General features: G+C 38.8%; 1 protein-coding gene and 1 long non-coding RNA gene across 3 annotated transcripts; both read left to right on the forward strand.

Moving 5' to 3' along the window:
- vdrb (vitamin D receptor b) lies at positions 1–24,283 on the forward strand. 2 transcript variants are annotated; one of them, XM_082137274.1, is made up of 9 exons: positions 1–363; positions 12,909–13,053; positions 13,207–13,337; positions 14,422–14,606; positions 15,410–15,509; positions 17,270–17,456; positions 18,201–18,352; positions 19,590–19,706; positions 19,816–24,283. In XM_082137274.1, the coding sequence occupies exons 2-9, from the start codon at positions 12,911–12,913 to the stop codon at positions 20,067–20,069; spliced, it is 1,269 nt and encodes a 422-aa protein (XP_081993400.1). In that variant the 5' UTR covers positions 1–363; positions 12,909–12,910; the 3' UTR covers positions 20,070–24,283. The 2 variants fall into 2 exon arrangements, with proteins under 2 accessions (XP_081993400.1, XP_081993399.1); XM_082137273.1 differs by having other exon boundaries at positions 3–724.
- On the forward strand, positions 18,359–19,497 carry LOC309474710. The gene is made up of 2 exons (XR_014197399.1): positions 18,359–19,211; positions 19,448–19,497. It is a non-coding gene; the product is annotated as an uncharacterized lncRNA (long non-coding RNA).
- Positions 24,284–25,849: the final 1,566 nt, after the last annotated feature.

The raw sequence follows: 25,849 nt of genomic DNA on the forward strand, positions 1-25,849 counted from the left end.
CGCGCGTGAGTGTATGTGTGTGTGCGCGCGCAGTCTCTGCCTGTGAATGCAGTGGGGTTTGTGCGTGTGAGTGTGTTTTGCTTGTGGAATGTGGGAGTTGTCCCCACGCGCTTTACGAACAACCGACCTGTCCAAACAGTGCTCGCGTGGCAGAGGATGTCACACCAACCAAAACAGCGGACGAACGCTCACAGCACAGTCTTTGGAGGAAAATCCGCCGTACAGGGTAGAGTCGGGGCGGGGCGTAATTACACGGAGTCCCATCTATTTAGGGTCAAGTACAACATTTTTACAGTCCTAACCAGCGTGGGTTCAAAGTTTGTTTTGTGTCCGGAAACTGCGAATCACCCACAGGGCGCGGAGGTAACTCTTAGTGCTTTCAGATTCGACCGATATTTTTGATTTATTTATCTTTAGTTAATCCATAGACTAGCGAGATGGGATGGATTGCAAATCTGCAATAGCCAACGTAATTCGTTAGCATCTCATCGACTAGCTCCTCCAGAGGCTCGATCGCGAATACGGGGCTGCGGTGCGGCTGGACGCGGAGCGAGGCGACCCTCTGCGGGCTGCGCTGCCGAGGCGGTGGGCGTGTTTTCTCGGCGTGCTAGCATGTGAGCTGGCGCCAAGTTCTCGGTGTGAAAAAAAAACAAGATTTACAAGTTACGGGCTAGAGTGAAGCAGCAAAAGTAACATCACGCTTGATCGGAAAAGTTGCACGCAGGTACGAAGCGAGCTGTTTACTCTGACACACACTATTATCAAAGTGAACCTTGTGCTCACACTAATGCAATTCACAACAAAAGCTGCTAGTCTGCTAATGTTAGGTAACCTACTCAAGTGACTGTTTTTTAACATGGCACATGAGCTCCAGATAGAGCGAGAGAGAGAGAGAGAGTTTATGTGGTAGTTGCTGAGCTAAAACACGTTTGTCACTATAATACCTGTTTGTTTGTTTATTTATTCGTTGTATGTCTTCGATGCATCTTTCTCGTTGCACTGATTTAATGCAATTTAAACCCCGATCTTGGCAAGTTATACAACGTGGAAAACTTTGCACATGCCACCAAGAACAGATAGTTCTGAAGAATGACTTAAAGCAGAAAATTCCTGCTAATGAGCATTAATTCTATTCTAAGCAATAATAAAGAGTGTGTTGTGTTTGATTGTATAGCTGCGTATCAGCTCATCTGTTGCAGTAATTTGTAACTGCGACATCATACAGCCACAGCGACAATATCGCTTCTATAGCTTTACCAGCACTTGTAAAGTTACTGCTTTAGAGATGTAGCTCACTTTTCTAACCACATACTTTAATGTCAGAGATATACTGAACTACGAATTCATAACAAAAGCGCAGGTTTTGGTGTACTGATTCACATCCGATAAATGTTTTTTGATAGAGCGTGTTTGCGGTATCATTTTATAATAACTTACTTCGATAATATCCCCATACATTAATGCATTTTTTAATGCTTTGTAGATCAGTAGTTAATATACATTAGAATAGTTACAATATAATTAAACTTTCATTCATATGCTTTCACATATGGCCATTTTTAAATGTACATCAATACAAGATATATTATGCACTTGCCTATTTGTACCCGTTTAATTTTAAGTGCAAATAATTATTCCAATTGAATATTTTTTCAATTCTGCTTTCCAGTAATGGAGACCTATATGTTTTATAAAACCTTATGATGAAAGTGAAACATAAAAGTGCTTTATTAAAACCCTGCTATATAAATCATATTAACCTCAGCAGTATTGTTAAACATAATGCCCTTGTGGAGAGAGAGCGTGTGACTCACATGAAAGCACATTGTGCTGTTGGTATGTTGAGAATCTGTTGTAGTCCGCATAGTTTGTTTAACATGTCTTTTGAACAGGGCTAGGACTTTTTCAGCTTTCCTACACTGTAAAGAAATAAAATCGGAAAATGTACTGGTGTTTTTTCTGCCAGGACATTATGCATTAATTTTACGGAAATTTCCGCTATCCCTAAAACACAATGCAATGCATAATTTTAAATGCAGGTAAAACACCTGTAAAAAAAAAAACAATGCGGAAAATTCCTTCATATTTATAGAGTACATTGTGTCCTAGTTTTACAGACATTTTGATAGTGTAATGGACAACTAGTTAGGGCATGTCAGATAAGCATGGTAAAAAGAAAAATACCTGGCCATATTTGTAAAAAAAAAAATGTTTTGGTTTATGTCAGGTAGTAGACTTTCAAAATCAATGTAATGCTTACCCTTGTCCCATGTTTGAATGGCTTGGTTGGCTATGCCTTGGACTAGTTGTATCAGATAATGTGTTTGTGTTTTGTGTGGCTAGAATGCATATGGTAAAAGTGGTTGCTTTGTGAACGATGCTCCATTGTGCAAATTCAGGGCTGCTATTTTCTAATTTGAGTGGAAATAGTATGAAATATCCAACCATGTAACAAGATTAGACGTGATACCCTGGAAAGATTTCAAAACCCTCTTTCCCTTTTATTCAGTACCATTGTCTTTCGTACACTACCATTTTAAAAGTTAGGGATCAGTAATAAAAAAAGAAGAAATTAATACTTTTATTCAGCAGGGATGCATTAATATTAAGCAGCACAACTGTTTTTATCATCAATGATAAAAAATAAATGTTTCTTGAGCACCAAATATGCTATTAGAATGATTTCTGAAGGATCATGTGACACTGAAGACTAAAGTAATGATGCTGCTGAAAATTCAGCTTTGCCATCCATCACATGAATAAATGACACTTTAAAATATATTAAAATAGAAAACAGTTATTTTGACTTGTAATAATATTTCACATAATTACTGTTTTTACTGTTTTTTTTTTGGGTCCAATAAATGCAATAAAAATGAACATTTCTACTCTTGGGGTGAGACTTTTTTTCTTCTTTTTTTTTTACCATAAAACTTTTGATCTGTAATGTATACATAAACAAACTATATGCATATCTAATTTTGTCCGCTTTCTCTTATTTTTTGTTAATTTTATTAGATTATCAGTGCAGGATAAGTTATTAAAAATACATGGATTTGTTTTGTGCTGAGCTCCAGAATGTACCGCAGCAGCAACATTTATATTAATCTATACAGGATACATGTTCAGTATGCTCCAGAGTTTCCATGCACCTGTATATTATGTTCACAATCACGATAGTGTCTGAGTCTGTGCCATACTGGACTTTCATTTGTACATGTCTTGCTCTATGTAGGTTGCACTGATGATATGTTTCTTTTGTTTAAAGTAACTGGATTGTGATGTTTAGGTTGTTATTGTGGCGGTGCTCATTTCAGAGGCTGGAATGTGTGGGCCTGTGTGTAGTTTCTGTAACTCTAGGCAGAAGCTGTGAGGCCTTGACTGTAGCCCTGTAGAGAGGCCCATTGAAGGGGAACATTGGCTCTGTATGTGTGTGTGTATGCGTGTGTGTGCATGCAGACCACTGGGATTGGACACAGGGTAGAAAGACCCCCTGTACGGAAGGAGGGAAAAGGGAGGAAAGAGGAAGGAGGAGTCAGTTACACTTTTCTGGTCATGTGTGTGTTCTTGCCCCGTGTTTTGCATGAGCAGAGTGAGTGGTCGCGTTATGGCAAGGGTAACCAAAGACGAATACGTAAAGAGACTATTCACAGCTGAGAAAGATTTCTCATTAGTAAACAGCTAATTTTGACTTCAGGCCATTTAGTAATGTAACCTGAACAGTGTTGGCCTGATGCTTGTTTGTTTACTGTGGCTAATGTTTTACAGTGCTATCTTTGTCTTTGCATCTTTTTATAAATAATATTTGTTTGCTTATGGTGAATTTAACAGTTCAGAAATAATTGATGTTCAGTGTGTGGAGGTTTTTCAGCATGATGGAACGATAAATGATTAATGTATGTCTTTGCGCAGCATATCTTCAGCTACTGTGGATTGGTACTATTTGCTCAGATGCTTGACATTGCTATATATGGCTTCACTAAACCTACATGGGTTGAGAATCAAATGGACTGAAATAACACAGATGTATGATAATGTATTTTTTTACATTTCTTTCCCTTGCATTGTTTTTTTTTTTGTGAGATCCTATTATTTTGCATAGTTTCTAGTATGTAAGGCATAGCCTTCAGTCAGTCATTATCATGAAGCATATTTACCAAATAAATACATAAATTATAATTATAGCTGAATGGTCATTACACAAAAATAATGCCGCAATCAGAAGTTGATGTTGTTGAGGCTCATTTGAGATTCTTCTTCACAATATAGCAATGCAGCATTCTCCACTGTATTAAAAAGATAGTACCCCCCAAATTTAAATTTTATCATCATTTACTCACCATGTCGTTCCAAACCTGTGTGACTTTTGCTTATTCAGTGGAACATAAAAGAATACATTTTGCAGAACAGAATGGATAGTTTTGAGAAAAGAAAAAACTTAAAATATTTCCATTTATAATGACAGAATTTTCATTTTTGGGCGAACTATCCCTTTAAATTGTGTTTATGCAGAAATGTTTGTCCTTTGAGGATGTGATGTTTGCCTATATCAGGGTTCCTCAAATCCAGCCCTGGAGGGCCACTGCCCTGCAGAGTTTAGCTCAAACCATGATCAAACTCACTTTCCTGCTATTTTCTAGTAACTCTGAAGGCTTTGACTAGCTTGTTCAGGCGTGTTTGATTAGGGTTGGAAATAAACTCTGCAGGGCAGTGGCCCTCCAGGACCGGATTTTGAACCGGATTGAATTTGTGTTTCTCCTCAAGTTTACCACATTTCTTGAAGTTAAATCTAAACCAGCTTGATTTCAAGGAATACATCGGCTGTTCCGGCTCCTGAGCGGTATGTTAATGTAAATGCTGTCTGTGGTTAAGCATCTACTATAAACAATTACTTATGTTCACATAATGTGAATGTTTTTAGCTTAAGCAAATGGAAATTTCTGAAAGAATCTGACAGAAAAATTACTTTACCATGTCCTCATAGAGTGTTGCTTGGCATGAGTCTAAGTTTGTATTTGTGTGGTGTACTTGTGGAATTTTGTGTGTTGTGTATGTGAGAGAAAGACTTTGTGTGAGTGTGTGGCAGTGTTATAATCTGGCAGTGTGTTTCCAGTCAGGTTCGTTTGAGGACAACAGCAGTTTCTGTGTGTTCTGGACCCGAACTGACCCAACTGGCTCTGCACACTACACATACGCACAGATTTCCTTTGCGTGTGTGTGTGCGGAGGAAATGTGTAGGACAGTTTGTCTCTATGTCTCTGTCTGTTTTTATGGTTTTTATGAGTCTGCTGATCGTTCTTGCATTATAGCCGTCAACGCCAGTTTGCCGGGTTGCTCCAAGTGTGAGAACATTTCTACGAAGCTTTAGTATGTGCTGTTGCATGTGCTCCTGTGTTTTCCACATGGTCTCTATGCCAGGCCTGGCATTCCTGCCGTGTGAGTCTGTCTCTGTCTGTTGTCATAGCTAATGAAGGTTTATGAAACCCTGACAGCATCTCTGTCCTGTCCTGCATACAGGCGCCCCTCGACCTCTGCTGTAAGGGCTGTGGCGCTTTTCTCTGTTTACTTAAATTTATGACCTAACTATGTTTAAATGTTGCACTCGTTACAAAGTCGAACCACATTATGCAGTTACTAGAAGTATTTATTGCGAAGGAACCATAGTTACGCTTGACGGTTGAGGTATCACCATAGTTGCATGTTATAGAGTTACTGTAGCATGAAAACTGTATGTTACACAATTACCAGCAATATGTTATGGAATATGCTAATCCATGTTTATCCACGATGACTTTGCTTCTTTTTTTTTTTTTTTTTGAGAAGGTCAAAGTCAATTCTTAGTCAATCCTTGTTTTCAATTTTGATTAAAAGATAATGATAATGCATGTCATTTCGATGCTGATCTTCTCCGGTGTACATCATGTTCTTTTATATAATAAACAGGCCATTAAACTCACAACCAGGTCATCCTTCTGAAGAGGGACAGTCTTTCTCGTACACCTTGGCCTACATACTTGTTAGTGCTATGTGATGCTTCAGTCCATTCAATCATTAACTCGGCACTACCTTAAAGGGCATCACAGTCATACATATAGTGAGGCCACAGTCAAAGTGTCAGTCATGCCGTCTTCACATGTCCAGACCTAAAATATCCCAGGTGTTCTCAGAGTTCCTAAGATGCTATGTGGCATAAGATGGAACATTAACCTGACTGCCCAGTTGAGACACATTTAACATTTTCTGAAAGTCTCTTATCTCTTTCATGCTATGTGTGCATTGATAACAAGAGCCATATACTGAAGTGCGAATAGTGGAGATGTGGCATGTGCATTGTGCACAGTCCAGAATCTCAACAAAACACACAGTGTGCACACAGAGTTAGGCTAATGATTTTGGAGACTTGAAAAAGCAAGGACTAAATTTATCTAACAATTTGCAATTAGCTTCCTTTTTTTAAAGGAAAGAGAATTCTGTGAGACTTTCAGCACTATGTTCTTGTTTTGGTCCAACTTTATATCAAGTGTCTTAAACTACTATGTACTAACATTTCAATTAATCATTTGATACAGTGCACCTATTGTGTACACATGCATGTTGTTACAATGTGCTTAATTATATTTAAAAAATACCATCATGTAATTACAGCTGTAATTAGTTTCTGTAATTACATGTATAATTACACTGTTGACCCCTCCCTTACACCTTAACCCCCCTAACCTAACCATACCACCAAACCCGTCCTTAATCTTTTCCGTATCCCACCTCAATAGCAGCAAACGTGAACATTGTACCTAATAAGAAAATTGTCCTCAAAAATTATGATTTTAGTACAGAGTAGTTAAAGACAAGCCACCTAAAATTTTGTGTTACTTGGGCTGCACAATATATATATATATATTTTGTAACATCGATATCACGATGTGTGCAGCTGTGAAAGTCAAATCGCAGGATGTGCGATGTCAAGTATAGGGATTGTAGTTGATCTGTACAGACCAGGCACTACGGTTCGAAATTCATGTGATTCTCGGATTAATTGCAAAGTTTAACCATCATAGAGCGAGAGTTTATCATTTGAACGTGTTTTCATACTACAAAATATATAGCAGAAAAACAAAATATCGCAATGGCCGTTTTTTTCTAATATTGAGCAGCTATATTGAAAAGTGTGACCCTTGTTTTTATTTTCAGGTGAATAGTATTATAGTATTAATGGATTTCCCGGGGGTTGCCAAACATGGTCCTATCCTTCTGTCTTTTTGTGTTGCACCTTGAATGTTAAGCTCATTTGAGTTTATTGTGTGTAATGTGGGGCATTGTTTGTAATATTAGTTGGTGAGGACTATATTATATAGCTAGGCTAATCAGTCATACAGCTCACTTCACTAAGTCTACTTCATTATTTAAAAGATATATTTTTTTCTACAGGCTGTTGAGAAATTAGGCACAATCCAGAATAAAGAAACGCAATGACTTTTTTTCTGCACTTGACCGCACCGATATGCGAATGCTTATGCAAGCATATGAAGCAAAGTAAAAATGACTTTTTGATGAAGTTTATATCTTTATCATTACTTTCTTTGAAATAAATTCCACTTTGACGATTCCCCTACGATTTCCCAACAATTCCCCAGCGATCTTCTACCTGCCCCTTGATCTCCATTTCTCTAGTGATCCCTCTACACTCCAGTAAGCCTCTACCCTTATCAGTATACTCACCTGTCTGGACTATGCCGGGAAGTGTTCTCTCCACGTTCACCGTCCATGTGTCTGCGATCTCCTCCTGCACCTGCAACACTATTCTGTTATTATCCAATCATTCTCCTCAACCTGCTATATTCCCATTTACTTATCTATGCGCTCACATCCTAATGTTGAAATAAACCTGTGTGGTTTTCACTGTCTATCTGCCTTTGAGTCTGATAATTACCTGAAAGCAGACAGCAATATGAGCACAGACAGATTCACCAGTCCACCCCTCCGATTTGTTCCTCTTCATCCCACAAGATGGCTGACCGGTCGAAGTCTATGTGGAGGAGTTCCTTGAGCTCTCCCATTTGGTGCCATGGAACGATGATACCCTATAATCTTCTGGAGTGGTTTGGACGATTATCTTTTTGCAACAAATTTCGGCGGCAGCTAGCACGTATTTCCTGGAGCAATACATTGAATATGTGCAGTGGCTGAGTGGATCCTCCTTCACAGTAGGTGAAACAATTGAAAACATCATCGCCCCTCAGTCACAACCACCCCAGTTCACTCCAGTCCTTCAGGAGCCAGCGGTCATCACAGCGGAATCTCCACCTGTCTCCGAAATCCTCCCAGTTCATGCTCCATCATCACTCATCAAAGCTCTCTCGTCATGGGCACGGAGGCCAGTCAAAGCTCCCTCGTCACGGGCATGGAGTCATAGGCTTCGTCACGGGCACGGAGGCCGATCAAAGCTCCCTCGTCACAGGCACGGAGGCCGGTCAAAGCTCCCTCGTCACGGGCACAGAGGCCGGTCAAAGCTCCCTCGTTACGGGCACGGAGGCCAGTCAAAGCTCCCTCATCACGGGCACGGAGTCAAAGGCTTCGTCACGGGCACGGAGGCTGATCAAAGCTCCCTCGTCACGGGCACGGAGGCCGATCAAAGCTCCCTCGTCACGGGCACGGAGTCAAAGGCTTCGTCACGGGCACGGAGGCTGATCAAAGCTCCCTCGTCACGGGCACGGAGGCCGATCAAAGCTCCCTCGTCACGGGCACGGAGTCAAAGGCTTCGTCACGGGCACAGAGGCCGATCAAAGCTCCCTCGTCACGTACACGGTGACCGATCAAAGCTCCCTCGTCACGGACACGGTGACCGATCAAAGCTCCCTCGTCACGGGCACGGTGACCGATCAAAGCTCCCTCGTCACAGGCACAGTGACCGATCAAAGCTCCCTCGTCACGGGCACGATCAAAGCTCCCTCGTCACAGGCATGGAGGCCGATCAAAGCTCCCTCGTCACGGGCACGGAGGCCGATCAAAGCTCCCTCGTCACGGGCACGGAGTCAAAGCTCCCTCGTCACGGGCACAAAGGCCGATCAAAGCTCCCTTGTCATGGGCGCGGAGTCAAAGTTCCCTCATCACGAGCACAGATGCCGATTAAAGCTCCCTCGTCACGGGCACGGAGGCCGATCAAAGCTCCCTCGTCACGGGCACGGAGGCCGATCAAAGTTCCCTCGTCACGGGCACGGAGTCAAAGGCTTCGTCACGGGCACGGAGTCAAAGCTCCCTCGTCACGGGCACGGAGGCCGATCAAAGCTCCCTCGTCACGGGCATGGAGGCCGATCAAAGCTCCCTCGTCACGGGCGCGGAGTCAAAGCTCCCTCGTCACGGGCACGATGTCTAAGTACCCTCGGCACGGGCACGGTGTCTAAGCTTGGGGGAGGCCTCGTCAATTGGGGGAGGCCTCGTCACGAGCACGGAGGCCGATTAAAGCTCTCTCGTCACGGGCACGGAGGCCGATCAAAGCTCCCTCGTCACGAGCACGGAGGCCGATCAAAGCTCCCTCGTCACGAGCACGGAGGCCGATCAACGCTCCCTCATCACGGGCACGGTGTCTAAGCACCCTCGTCACGAGCACGGAGGCCGATTAAAGCTCTCTCGTCACGGGCACGGAGGCCGATCAAAGCTCCCTCGTCACGGGCACGGTGACCGATCAAAGCTCCCTCGGCACGGTCACGGTCCACCGATCAATGCTCCCTCGTCACGGGCACGGTGTCTAAGCTCCCTCGTCACAGGCACGGAGGCCGATCAAAGCTCCCTCGTCACGGGCACGGTTACCGATCAATGCTCCCTCGTCACGAGCACGGTGTCTAAGCACCCTCGTCACGAGCATGGAGGCCGATTAAAGCTCTCTCGTCACGGGCACGGAGGCCGATCAATGCTCCCTCGTCACGGGCACGGTGTCTAAGTACCCTCGTCACGAGCACGGAGGCCGATCAATGCTCCCTCGTCACGGGCACGATGTCTAAGTACCCTCGTCACGGGCCCGGAGGCCGATTAAAGCTCTCCCGTCACGGGCACGGAGGCCGATCAAAGCTCCCTCGTCACGAGCACGGTGACCGATCAAAGCTCCCTCGGCACGAGCACGGTGACCGATCAAAGCTCCCTCGGCACAGTCACGGTTACCTATCAATGCTCCCTCGTCACGGGCACGGTGTCTAAGCACTCTCGTCACGAGCACGGAGGCCGATTAAAGCTCTCTCGTCACGGGCACGGAGGCCGATCAATGCTCCCTCGTCACGGGCACGGTGTCTAAGTACCCTCGTCACGAGCACGGAGGCCGATCAATGCTCCCTCGTCACGGGCACGATGTCTAAGTACCCTCGTCACGGGCCCGGAGGCCGATTAAAGCTCCCCGTCACGGGCACGGAGGCCGATCAAAGCTCCCTCGTCACGAGCACGGTGACCGATCAAAGCTCCCTCGGCACAGTCACGGTCACCGATCAATGCTCCCTCGTCACGGGCACGGTGTCTAAGCTCCCTCCTCACGGGCACGGAGGCCGATCAAAGCTCGTTTAGGAGGGATTAGGGGGTTCTGTCACATGCATTCTAGACTACATTTCCCAGCATCCCTCCTGGTTCTCACCTGCACTCATTCAGCTATCGTCCGCTCCTGACACCAGTTGCTAGCCATCTAGGGCACTATAAGAGTGCACACTTCATATTCAATGATGGTCTGGTCTACAACAAGGACTGCAGTAAAAAAAACATAGTAAAGACTGCTATTATTGTCCAGTTATTCTCCCCAACCTGCTATTTTCCTGTTTACTTACCTGTGTGCTCATATCCTAATGCTGCAATAAACCTGTGTTTTGGTCTGGTAATTCCCTGACAGTAGGCCTATACTTCACAAATAAGTTCACAAATTGTATTAATAAAATAAATAAATAATTTATTTATTTATTATTTATTCATTTTTATTTGATTTACTTCCATCCACCTTTTTGAAGACGTCTAAATATTGACAACCAATAACAATCATTATCATTACTTGAAAAGTCAAGAAAAATAACATCCAATCTGCAGGTTACCTTCCAAAATATGCACATAAGTAGTGCCATGTTTATGGCTGACTGCCAACTAAATCTTCACAAACTGGGATTGCAAATGTTTCACACATTTTGAATAGATGAATAAATGAACAGCCCAATTTAGATAAATGCATCATTATGTGCTGAAGTGTTTTGAAATGGTTTTATTAGTGTGAGTTTTCGGTGTGCGTTAGAGTAATTTGAGAACTTTCTCTTGAAGAGGTCACGTCATGTGTGTGCTTGTATAGTGTACTAAACCTGAACTGGTATTTCATCTGTGGAACTTGCACTACAGGAAGCTTTCAGCATATTTACCAGTTGAAAGATTTTGAGTCTATACAGAAAAGCTCACAAAAAGGAGTGAAAACAGGAAAATCGTGACATCACTCTCTATGCATAGTTGTGTTTATTTGGTTTGTGCTGTTCCTGTTTGTACACAGTGTCGTGATGTCCCTGCGACCTTTCACATAGATCTCAACTTCATTGCTGGTTTCATTTTCTACGACAGCGAAATGGTTAATCACGTGGTGTTATCATATACTCATTTATTGTGACAATATTCTTATCACCTGATGCTTTTTAACCTGTTTGAGTTGGCGTGTCACTGTGACCTCTTGCTCATTTCAGCACGGCTGCTCTTTCTCATGGGTTGTTCCATCGAGCTATAATGATTTTATCATGTTTATGTGTTTGCTGACCTTGTTCTTTTTTATTCTTTGAAAAAAGCTTCCTATGGAGATCTTGAAGCTGACATCTGTTTGTTTTCATTTGCGCGGTCTCCTACAACCACTCCAATTCTCTGAGCGGTCCAGCCCTTTCTCAGTGGTTTAGCACTGATAGCTAATTAATATTCCCCTCTTTCTGGTACGCTGTTTATCAATGCGCATACATTAGTGATGCTTATATAAAGAACTCTGTTTTCCCCCCATTCGTTTTTTTATACTGGTCTCATGGCTTTAATCAGAATGATATATTGTTCTATTAAAGGATTGTTAATTATTCAACACTTGCTAAAGAATGTCAGTTATGATTTGTGGTTTTGTTATGCTGTCGGTCAGTGCTGAAGAAATAGGGAATTTCCTTTTTTTTCTTTTTTTTTTCTGCCTTACATACACTACCGGTCAAAACTTTGGAATAAATAAGATTTCTAAATGGTTTTGAAAGATGTCTCTTATGCCCACCAAATCTGTAAAAGCAGTAATATTGCAAAATCTTATTACAATTTAAAATAAATGTTTTCTATTTTAAAATGTAATTTATTCCTCTGATGGCAAAGCTGAATATTCAGCAATCAATACTCCAGTCTTCAGTGTCACATGATCCTTCAGAAATCATTCTAATATGCTGATTTGGTGCTCAGTTTTGATCAATTATTATTGGTGCTCAATTAATATTAATAATAAGATATTTCAATATTTTCAATGTTGAAAACAGTTTTTGCTGCTTAATATTTCTGTGGAAAATGTGACCCTTTTTTTCAGGATTCTTTGTTAGAATAGGAAGCTCGAAAGAATATGATAAATGTCTTTACTGTCACGTTTGATCATTTTAAGATAAAAGTATACATTTCTTCTTCTATTCACACTAAACTTTTAAATTATAGAGTTTTCAACATTGATAATGATCATAAATGTTTCCAATTCAGCATATTAGAATGATTTCTGAAGGATCATGTGACATGAAATGTATTCAAATAGTTCTTTTAAATTGGAATAATTTTTCACAATATAACTGTTTTACTGTAAGTAGTGTACATTACACAGTCAGTGTTCTTCTTCCCATCATCCCCATAAATGCACAATTCTGTATTTATGTCTCTGACTGTCTCTTCTCCTCCTTCGTCTCCTACAGTGATGGAGTCAGCTGTTAGTACATCCACTCAAGTGCCAGATGAGTTTGACCGTAATGTTCCACGGATCTGTGGTGTGTGTGGAGACAAAGCCACTGGCTTTCACTTTAATGCGATGACCTGCGAGGGATGCAAAGGCTTCTTCAGGTACACACGCACACACTTTCTCTCATCCAATTTGGTATTCGCACATTTACACCGATGTTCATTAAGAAACACATTAACGTGTATTATCTGTAACCAATGTGATACTGCCAGACTATTTATAGTTTGTGTGTGTAACGCTTGTGTGTTCATTAGGCGCAGTATGAAGCGGAAGGCCAGTTTTACCTGTCCGTTTAATGGAAGCTGCACCATCACTAAAGATAACCGTCGCCACTGCCAGGCCTGCAGACTCAAGCGTTGCCTGGATATTGGCATGATGAAAGAGTGTGAGTTACTAGCCAACATGACACATCTTGGAACAGTGATCACGGGGAGCCAAGTCACTTTGTTATATAATGTTTTAATTATAGTTTCGATTTTTATTTAACCTTGCTAAGTCTCAACATGTCCCAACTGTCATTTTTACAGTGTTGAAGGGCTCTCCGGGAAGGGACCGTTATTTATAAGGTTGTTCCAGACAGAAGCGGGGAAGGTGGTTCATTGATGATAGTTCCTTGACACAAGGCTGTTAGCAAAGCGATATTTCGTATAAGGAAGTAGTTTTGCCATTTGTGAGCACATGATCCTGAGTGGCAGTTCTTTGCTAATCATTTTGTAAGTGAAAGGTACTTCAGGATTTCCAAATGCTCAATTGCTCTTGTGTTTTGAAGAATCATCAGCTTATATGTTGCCACTTTATTTTTTAAACAAACACCACACACAGAAAGATAAGATAAATTTGAATTAAACAAGTCATAAAGCGGCAATATTTGATTGAAATGTTATATTGACCCAAACAATCATAATAGCTATAAACCTGAATATTGCTCAAGGTCACAGTTTGATCCAAAGTAAACTGGTAGTAATGCACGTTCTCATATAGGACATCGCCCCCATGTTTTACAATTGTGTGGTGCTCCAGAATATATCAGGAAAGGCACAGAGAATGATGTTAAATTCAGTTAAACTTAAAAATAAATAATTACGTTTTTATTCAGAGAGATAAAAAATTTATAATTATTATTATTATCAGCTTACTGTAGAAAATGAAGAAAAATATCCAGTAGATTTAGCGGTTTTAGAAAGGGGGGAAAAAGTATTTTATGGTATTGTGGTTCAGTTTTTTTTTCTCATATATTTCTACAAATATTGGTCTGATGGAATTGTTCTCCCACTTATCAGTGTCTGTGAGACTGAATTTAAAGCTATTGATTATCATCAGCAAACAACTAAATTATGATGCATTATGGTCATAATAGAACACTGGAGAACAACATACAATATTCGATTTTATTTTTTAGATGTATTTTACCTGTAATAAAATGATAGCACATGGGTATAGTGATGATACTCGTCTGTCTTTTCCTTCAGTTATCCTGACGGATGAAGAGGTTCAGAGGAAAAAGGATCTGATCCAGAGGAGAAAGGATGAGGAGGCACAGAGGGAGGCGCAGAAGCCCCGGCTCTCAGATGAGCAGCGCAACATCATCGACACGCTGGTGGATGCGCATCACAAAACCTATGACGATTCCTACTCTGACTTCTCACGTTTCAGAGTAAATCAAATCTTTTATGTTCTTTTCCTCTGCATATCTTTCTCTTATTTTCGACCAGTTTTAATATCTTCTTTTACAGTGGCCCCAATGTGTTTTTGTACTCTTGAGTGACCTACATTTTTTTTAAATAATAATAATAAATGTCAAACCAAGTGCAGAACAAACTTTTCTCAACCAACTGATGGGAACTGATGCTGATTTGCTGCTCAAGAAACATTTATTTTTATTTTTGTGTTGAAAACAGTTTTGCTGCATAATATTTTTGTGCAAACCTTGCTACATTTTTGTCAGGATTCTTTGATGAATAATAGAATGTTCCAAAGAACTGCATTAAAATATACATTTTTGTAACAATGTAAAAAGTCTTTACTGTCACTTTTGACCGATTTAATGTGTCCTTGCTGAATAAAAGTATTGATTTCTTTCGAAATAAAAAACATCTTACTAACCCCAAACTGTGGTGTATATATTATACATATCTCCTTGCAGAGCAACCATAGTTTAGTACGTAAACGTTTTCCACTAACATTTGACAAACAAAGTGTCCAGATAACTTTTCAAACAATAATTTCAAACAATATTTGTATTATTTGAAACCTAACAAACCTTGTCTTTTTTTTCTGACCAAATGTTTATGTCTCAAATAAATGTAATTGGTTTGATATTTTGTTATATAATATAGAGACATTCATACTTTTAGTGTTCAAATACTTTTATGGTCCACCTTTTTGTTTATTAGGCATTCATACATTGCTAATTTGTTCAGTGCATTCATATGTCTATGTGTGTGTTTTGTGTTGCAGCCTCCAGTTAGAGAGGGTCCAGTTACTCGTAGTGCCAGCCGAGCCGCGTCTCTTCATTCACTGTCAGACGCCTCCTCAGACTCCTTCAGCCACTCTCCAGGTGACACACACACACACACACACACACACACAAATGCGTATACATGCTAAACAAATGTACACACACAGTCGTTTGTGCGTAAATCACCTGTAAAGTTCATTCTGAGAAATGTTTTTCAGCCCAGTGTGAGGCGCAGGCAGGCATGAGTGTTTGTGTGTTAGAGGTTTGTGTGTCTTATATGCACAGCAGGCTCCGTCCATCTCACCATGCCTGACGTCACAGGAGAGCCACTCTAATGACAAACAGACTATTCACATGTGTGCACACACACATGTCCATGTTTTATGGGGACTTTTCATAGACATAATGATTTTTATACTATATAAACTGTATATTATATCCCTTAACCCTAAACCTTCCATCACAGAAAACTTTTTGCATTTTAACATTTAATAAAAAACATAATTTAAAATAATTGATATGCTGATTTCCTCATCGGGACCAAAATAATGACCCCACAAGTTAAAAAAATACACATTTTAGTCCCCATAATTTAGGGTTTCACACACACACACACACACACACACACACACACACACACACACACACACACACACACACACACACACACACACACACACACACACACACACACACACACACACACACACACACACACACATTATGGCTTGTCCTGGAAGCAGCAAGTTGTTGTTTTTTAACATTAAATATGACATTTGTTATAAATTCTCTACTAGGCATAATTGGTATGACCATAATCTTACATCTCACAGTACGAGTACTTTTTTTATTTATTTTTTATCATAGTTTTTATATATTTCCTTTTTATGGGTTTACTTTTTTTTTTTTTTAAATAACCCTTGAAATTTGTTTTTGATATACAATTCAGATTAATTGTTTAAATGCTGCTGATTTAATTCGTTGTGAAAAGTGTCAATGACAGCATTACAATTATATCTATTCGTGTTGTATCAAAACGTTTTTCAGCTGTTCAGATATGTTGATATTGTTTGCTCTATAGGGAAAATGTAAGTAAGAGATTTATTCGGCTGTGTTGCCTGTTGACAGCTTTGTTTATTGTCATGAAGGCGTTTGCAAGAGTGCAGAACACAGTACGCTGACAGTCAGTGAGCTTGTGCTGAGCTGCAGGCTCAACCAGTCACGTGTACCTCTGGAAGCATGTAGGAAAGATGTCTTCAATGATTTTTTTGCAAGCTTTGCATAATTTATTACAAATCTGAATAACAAAAAAATCCAAATGAATAAACAGTTACAATATTAAGGGTAAAAAGCAACAATTATGATTTTTCTCATAATCGTGCAGTCATAATACATAATGCAATTTAATGACAGCACATGTGCACAAAATTGCTGAAATGTAGATTTTTTTTCCCGCATTTTTCCATACAATTCACTAAACATTCACAACAGAAGTTGTTTGTTATCCAACTGTATTATATAAGGTGATGGCAGATTTTGGAACAGACACAAGGGGGAGATAACGCTTCTGTTATTTAGCAAAGTAGACTGAGTTATAAGCCAGTGTATTAAAATAGTGTGCCTGTCAATTTTTTTTTTTTTTTTTTTTCTGGGCCATTGATTCAGATTTTTACATGCCCTACCAACATTTTCACTGTCCCACCATAAAAAAAAATTATACAAAAAAATGTAATCATTAATTTTATTTCATGCTCATAGTCAGTGTACCTGTTACATGAATTGTTGAAGGTTGCTGAGATGAAGCAAGGCATTCATTTTTTTTCTTCTTCTCCCCCCCATCTCTTTCTCCACATCTGTAGAGTCAGGAGATTGTAAGATGAACCTGAGTAATCTGTTGATGATGTATCAGGAGCAGGGTTTGAGCTCCAGTCCGGACTCAAAGGAGGATGAGGGCTCCGGTCTTTCCATGCTTCCTCACCTGGCCGACCTGGTTTCCTACAGCATTCAAAAAGTCATCGGCTTTGCTAAGATGATTCCTGGATTCAGGTAAAGTAAATTCATGAGTTCATTTTAATTGAAATGGCAGGAGGAATTACTGAATTGCAATTTGAAGAAATTTAACAGTAATCTAAAGGATTACTAAAGAAATATTAAATTATGTATTATTTAATTTATATTAAATTATATAGTAGATCATTTTTTATTAAACTACATTTAAAGCAGCTATATTTCTTTAATTCCATTCCATTCATTTAATTATTTGATTAAATTTGAATTTAAATGATAATTCTATGTCTTGTTTGAATTCAGAATTGAATTGTCTTGCTCAATTCAACTAAATATCCCTGATGGCAAGGGCTGGTTCTTAATTTCACAAGGCCTGGAACTAAAATCTTTTGTGGACCCTGAGCAAGGGTGTTCTATATTCCTTTCATCCATTTAGTGGTGCTCGTTTGTGGAAAGTTCCACCATTTTCCCAACAGGTTATTGTTGACATGACTGTCATCTATTTGATTTCCTCAGGAACATAAAAATAGGTTTGACCTTCTAAACCGTCACTCTCAGTACATGTTTCTTGCCTTCCTCTGTGCACGTCCATGTATTTCCCCGCTTCCTAAGAATGTGCGTACATACATATGCATTACGGAGCGCAGGTTGCTGTGGTAACCATAGGAGTGTCATGTTATCTGAACTGGATTCACCCACTCCCTCTACATCTGCCATTCACAGAATCCAGCATGAGCCAACATTTGACGTGTATGTGTTTGTGTCTGTTCTTGTGTGTCTCAGAGAGCTGACAGCTGAAGATCAGATTGCTTTGCTAAAGTCCAGTGCTATAGAAGTGATCATGCTAAGGTCTAACCAGTCTTTCAGTCTAGAGGACATGAGTTGGAGCTGTGGAGGACCAGATTTTAAATACTGCGTCAATGATGTGACAAAAGGTACAAACTCAAGCTCACAGGGATAGACAGTTGGTTGCAGTGTTGTTATTGTTGAAAGCTGAAACAAAAGATATAGATATTACATAACTTAAAAAACTGAAACGAAAATTAAAAATGTTGCCTTGGCAACTAACTAAAATAAAATAAATGAAAGTTGATGTACAAAAAAAAAAAAAAATTGAAGCAAAATATAAATGTTAAAAACTATAATAAAAATGAAAAGACCACATAACAAAAAAATATATGTATATATATATATATATATATTAAAAAAAGCTAATTTAAAACATTAATAAATACTACAGTAATATGTAATCATACTAAAATAACACTGAACAGTTGCATGTTATGTTAAGTTTTCCTTGATTTTGAAGAAGTTTTACTGTATTTTATTTCTCATTAGCAGTTAATCTTATGATTTCTAAAAGTGCATTGCAGGTTAAAGGTGAAATGTGTTATTTTTATTTTTAAAACATTTTTTATCCCAGTTTTATGCATGGAGAAAATTACACTGGCTGCAAAAAATATTTTGACACTTACACCAGACTTGAAAATGTATGCAAATCTTTTTATTGATGATTAATACCAAAATAAGTCAATCTTTTTTTTTAAAGAAATATAGCACGGACACTTTGGGTTACTTTTTACAAATCATTACCATTAGATATCATGAACTAACAATTAATTATTTTTTGTACAGCATTTTTTTTTTAAATCTAGGTTTGTTAATTTATAAACATACTATTGTACATGAATTCATATTAGTTTATAATACATTGCCTTGAAATGTATATGTACAAATTAACATTAGATTTTAGCATAAATGTTATTAATATATGTTATGAAAGAATTGTTTATTGTTTTATTTATGACATATTTAGGTTTTAAATTATTGATTTAATATAAATAATAATTGTTGTTATTATTAATTATACTAATAATTGAATTAGAAATGATCATAAATGCAATGGAAGCATTGTTTATTGTATTGTAAGTTTGTTTCAAATTATTATTATTTTAAATTATAATTATAGTAATTATGTAATCATAATAATAATAATAATAATAATAATTCATTATAAAACAATAGAATAGCTATATTGTTGGGGGGGGTCACATTTGGGTTCTCAAAAATAATAATTAAATTTAAAAAAAAAAGTGCTTAGTTTGTGATGAACAGCACCCGTGGTTATGCCTTATGAAATCATCTTGATTTTGTGTATGTTTGGGGGCGCAGCTGGACACACTCTGGAGCTGTTGGAGCCTCTGGTGAAGTTTCAGGTGGGCTTAAAAAAGCTCAACCTACATGAGGAGGAACATGTGCTGCTGATGGGCATTTGTCTGCTGTCTCCAGGTCAGTGTGTATTCACAATACGCTAAACATTAGACAGACTGAGACTTTTTAAAAACATGCCCATGCTTGCAAACAGGAATCTCATTTGTCTGTGTTTGTGTGGCCGTAGACCGGCCCGGTGTGCAGGACCACGTGCGAGTGGAAGCGTTGCAGGACAGGTTATCTGAGGTCCTGCAGGCGTACATCCTCGCGCATCACCCTGGGGGCCGTCTGCTCTATGCTAAGATGATCCAGAAGCTGGCGGACCTCCGTAGCCTGAACGAAGAGCACTCCAAGCAGTACCGCTCCCTTTCTTTCCAGCCCGAACACAGCATGCAGCTGACCCCTCTGGTGTTGGAAGTATTCGGAGGACAGGTCACCTAGTTACTTCACTCGAGTCAGATCCAAGATGTGCGGGTTAAACGGTGTGACCCGGAGAGGTGTGGAGTGAATGTACGGACAATCACCTTATAATGCATACAGAGTTTCCAGGACGAAGTTTGTGAGTGATGTGTGTGTGTGTGTGTGTGTGTGTGTGTGTATCCCTCATCATTTTCAGATCGGCTAAGGGAGTACCATAGATGTTTCCTCTTGTTTGTTGTATGTAAGGAGTACATTCTTACAAGAATGTAATATGGTCATGGTGTTTTTCACTGTGGCAACTCAATACAGTAATATTTTACTGTATTATCAATAGCCAACAGTATTACACTGCATGTGTAGGATGAGTGTGTGAGTGTGCGGTCCTGTTCTAAACCTCTGCATGGTCCCCAAAGCGCTGTCCACTACTGCTGATGTCCCATCTCTTCACCTCCTGCCTTTAAATGCACAGGGTTAAAAATACTAATGCAAGCACACAGCTCACCCAACTCACCCCTCGCCTAGCCACTTAACCAATTAAACGGCAGCTCCGCCCCCTTCCTCTGCCTCCAGAGCTCTGATAGGTTGCTACACAATGGCTGTCTTCTCTAATGTTTGCCTCTGCTGTGATTGGCCTATTATCTGACGCCTCTGCAACGTGGTTAGGGCAGCATTAGCGCTTGCCACGCAGCTAACCTGTAAATAGGACTTGGTATCTATATTCTTACCTTTTTCGATTAGTGTAAATAGAGTTTAATATAAGCGCTTCTTGTGACTTATGGTAGAATCTAGCAGAGAAAGACCCTGCAGCCCTGGCTGGCTATAATCAATATGTAAAGACTACAATCTAACTGCGCGTTTATGCAAACACACAGGAATTGGAACCATGACTTGTTTGTTTTTTTTAACTGAGAGCTTTACCTCTGTTCTTTACATTGTTGTGAAGTCACAACTGTAAATCCTATAGGTTACATATTTCTCAGCTCTTGCATTCCATCATTCATTTTTTTCTTTTAGACTTTTTTCTTTTCATTTTTTTTTCCAGATTAATCCAACTAATTGCATTTTTCCCTAACAAAGCTTTAACCTTCTTCATTAGTCATCACATTTGTTTTTCCACATGAAATCCTCAATATCCTGAATGCTTTTTATCATGATTTTTTCGGTTTTTAATTTATAGTACGTTTCACAAGTACAAAGCTATAAAAAAAAAGTTCTAGGTTCTCATATTTCAAGCCAAAAGAAAAAAAAAATGTAATTTTAATTACTGTAATATGAAAAAAAAAAAATATATATACAGATATGCATAGATAATTGTAATCTAGATTTTTATATATATATATATATATATATATATATATATATCATCTAGATTAGTTATCTATACATGCTTAACATTTTAAATAATATTTCTTTTTTTCTTCGTATTCACAAACGTATTAATAACTTTTTTTCACATTACAGTAATGAAAACTTGTCAGAAAATGTTCTTAATAAATATAATTAATTAGAACAATTGATTGACAAAATTGTAACATTGAAGAAAAAAAAAAGAATTACTTTTTTATTTTGGGTTGAAATACAACACGGGTATCTTCTTGACAGGTTTTGGGAGATTCAAATAATTTTTTGGTCTTGTGCATCAAACACTAGAAGGAATGACTTTACTGAGAAATAAGACTTGTTTGGTTCTCACTTTTTTAAGGTAACTCTAATAGCAGCATGCTGGATAATTTATGATCTTAATGTTTGTCATCAGTAACTACGGTTTTACACGCTACCTGGGTGTTTTTGATATTTGTTTGCACAGGCAGGTTCTTCAAAGCATAATTTAATTACAGCATAACACAACTCAGCACATTCTTTTCTTATGCTTGGTTGTTATTATCTAAACAGTAATTACAGACACCTAATACCATGTCGGCCATGGTATAGACGTTTTTGCATGTCTTTGTGCGTCGTGTTAATATCACTCTAGCCACTGCCTGCAGTGTGTCCTCTAAACCAAACACAGCTGCCTTAGCTGGGCCTTAGTCGTTCACAGTTATTCATTTTAAATATGCTTTTTAAGTTTGTTAGAGTCCTTTTCTCCACTGTGTATAATAGCTGAATGTGATATTTGCGAGACTGTCGACTCCCTGAGTCGCATTAGAGGGCTGATACTTACAGAGCACTATCTCTGTTGCTTTATATATCTTGTTCTCTCCACTTTCTCCACAATCTCTTTTTTAATCAAGTCTGATTTGTATAAATCTTCTACTTTTCTGTCAGGGCTCAGGGTCATTAGGAAAACCTTTTCTGTGGTATGAGAGTTAATCATCGTTAATGAAGATAGTCTGTAGGTGTGAGTTTGGTGTCGGAACTGGGTCGACGATTTAATGATCATGTAAGCTGAATTTAACTATCTGGAAACTGCGGTTCCTCGGCGAGCGCAGTGCGCGCGTGTGTTTTTTGAAGCGAGGGCGATGTATAGCATTTACCTATATATTTGATTGGGTATCACATATTCGGCCCAGGATAGATGGGTAATTTGTGTGTGAGTGAAAAGGTTATCGTTTCCTTAGTAGGCTACATTACTAATAAATAACTTAGTCATGGCACTTAAGATTTAATGATATGGAAGGTTTGCTATATATATATATGTATATATATATATATATATATCTATGAGTATTACTTTGCAAATGTAAAAGATTAAAATATTTTCTTGTAGACTAGTTTTGATATTCTGTTATCTGTACAGGTGGAGGCACAGGGCAGATGGTTGTGTGTGTATGTGTGGGTATGTATGCAAATATAGGAAAGTACGATTGAATGCTAACCTCCTGCCCAGTGCTGGTGAATATATATATATATATATATATATATATATATATATATATATATATATATATATATATATATATATATATTCACTATCTTATTGCTCTCTTTCGACAGTCTATTTTCTCGTCTTCATGCCTTCTCTCTATACTAAGCTGCTCAGTACTTTGTGGGATGAGGGTGTACACTCAATTTTAAACTGGAAAACAATCTTCCAGTTTTTAGCGTTTTTGTAATCATTCACTTATTTGTTTTGTTCTGATTTCGTGATGAACGAGTGAGAATATCCGTGCAGCACTTACCATGAATTAATATCAGACAAACCAGGACATGTCATGTTTAAACCGTTGCAAGATATACATTATGCATGATGGTGATGATGGCGAGACATGAGAAAGACAGAGATGAAATTGATGTTGGTCTCTTTTCCTAGTCCAAAATGTAACCATAACAAACTACCTCTCTGGGGAACAGACACATTTGATTTGTATTTTTTTATGATTCATATTTGTATTTATTGCTGTGCAGTGGCTCACATGGACAACCCAGTACCTCATGTATGAATATCACTAAACAACAAAGACGCCTTAACAGCTGTTTTATCAGATTTTTTTAAACTATTATTATCTGTGTGTACAGTATTTGTATCCGTAGCTTTCTCCAACACGTTCAAACATTCACAAACACGGACTGACAGACAACAAACGTACATGTTCACAAGAAAGCTGAGAGCTGTTAAGGTGTGGTCACTTCCATGATTGACAGTGTTCAGTTGCTGCTGGGATTGGTTGGCCATCCTCAGGCCCCTCCCCCTCTTTATTCTGACTGCTCAGTTGGATTTTGCTGCTCTGCAAAAAATAATTACACAAAACATGAGCATGGCCTTCTCTCTTTTTCTCTTTTTAAACGGTGAACTGTCAAGTGGACATCATCTACCCTGCAAATCACACATGCTCAAACATTACCTCGCATACGCTCTATGGTCAATACCTCATGCCAGGTCAATCCTAAAATGGAGTAGAAGATGGATTCGAATTGATGACAGAGTCAACTGACAAAGAGTTGATGAAGAGAGACATGCTCTTTACCTCTCTTCTGTCTGGGGCACCATAGGACAGGAGATCAATAGAAAGTTTGTGGCACTAAATGGCTCATAAGTGCTGAAGCACTTCTGTCTCTGAGTGAATGGGTACCATAAGGAAAACTGTAATGCAAATGCTAGCTGTTTACAGGCTAACAGTAGTATGCCTGCTCACCAGGACAAAACCAGTTGAATATGACCATTCATGAAACGGTTAAAAATGCCTGTTTTTTTTCTCTTCTTTTTCATCATAAAATATTGTAAATTCATGTTCCTGATTTCATGTAATATTGGTCAAATGTTTTACAAATCATTAAAAGAATATAATAATAAACACTGATTCTTTGATTATTTTGTCATATAGAGTGGGGTAGGCTGTGTAGACCTATTCTAGCAAAATTATCTATTTCTGTCATGTGACCATATGTTTAGAAAGGGCCCATCAAATATTCTCAAACATGTTTTGTCAAAGCAAATTTTACCCATGTAATATATATTACATATAACATTTAAAGTTGTCCACTAGGTAGGCCTATATTATATTAAGCGCACATGCATTTCATTTTTGTGGGCACTAGATGGAGACTTTACACACACACTGAGGCAATCGGCCTGTGGAGCAGATTATGATGATATTTGCTAACTGTTAAGCTGTGTCACTTTTACTTGTCCAAGTATCACAACATTAAAAAGTCAAAATCGACAGCAGTATTAACTCTGGCCCTGGTCGCCAATGTGAAAAGCGCTGCCATCCAGGAACGGTCAGCAGATCTTTTTGAATGGCAATCAACAGAGAGGAGGCCTCAGTACACTGGATAGATTGTGCCTTAATAATTATTAATAACCCAAATAATAAATTTAGTGGCTGTGTGATAGTCTTCAAAAATTTCTGCCATGGCATTTTTTTTTTATTGTTTTTTTTTTTTGGGGAGAACTTTATTTGAGGTTCGCTGGAGAAATCTTTTTCAAAAAGCATTAGTTTGCCCAAAAATGAAAATCTGTCATAATTTACTCACCCTTAAGTTGTTCCAAACCTGTAGGAGTTTCATTCTTCTGTTGAACTAAAAAAGAAGATATTTTGAAGAATGTTGGTAACCAGACAGCTGATGGTGGCCTTTGTCTTCCATGGTCTGGTTACCAACATTCTTCAAAATAATTATCTTCTTTTGTGTTTAGCAGAAGAAAGAATCTTATGCAGGGTTAGAACAACATAGGGGTGAGTAAATAACAGAAATTTTATTTTTGGGTGAACTATCCCTTTAAGAGAAGTCATTAACATTTTGCAATAAGTAGGATTCGTTTACGGCCCAAACGGCGTTTTAGCGGGAAGGGAAGGAACGCCACACCAAGGTTAATTCGAAGCTAAGATTATGAGTTCGAATATGTATTGAAAAAATACAATGCACGATGTTTCTATATACTCTGATTTAGAAACAAATATATGATTTGAATAAATATTTTGTGTGTTACTTTCTCTAATTCGTTGCTTTTATGAACACTAGTTTTAATTAGTATTAGTTAGTCACTAGCATTTGTTTTAATTTTGAGTTGTATGTTATCTGGAATATGCAGAATTTATGACAAACCAAATCTTGTGAAAATCGTTTTGGAAGAGACTCAATCTACATTTCTGTGTTTAACTTTAGGTGGCTCATGTGACCTTTCCAGTATGGCAGGCACGCAGACCTATATCAGGTAATCAGCAACATAATAACATAATCTGAATATGCATGCTACTCCCATATAGTAGGCAAAAAACAGTAATTGAAAGGTATGTAGTATGTCAGAATTAACAGTATTCATAAAACAGTAGGCAAAAAGTACCCGGATGACCTTCTGGCTTTTGAAGTGAGCATCCAATGAACACTTTACTATCCCATGAGACCAAAGGAGAGGCAGT

This window comes from Leuciscus leuciscus (genome assembly GCF_965113295.1).
Source record: "Leuciscus leuciscus genome assembly, chromosome: 14".
Lineage (NCBI taxonomy): Eukaryota > Metazoa > Chordata > Actinopteri > Cypriniformes > Leuciscidae > Leuciscus > Leuciscus leuciscus.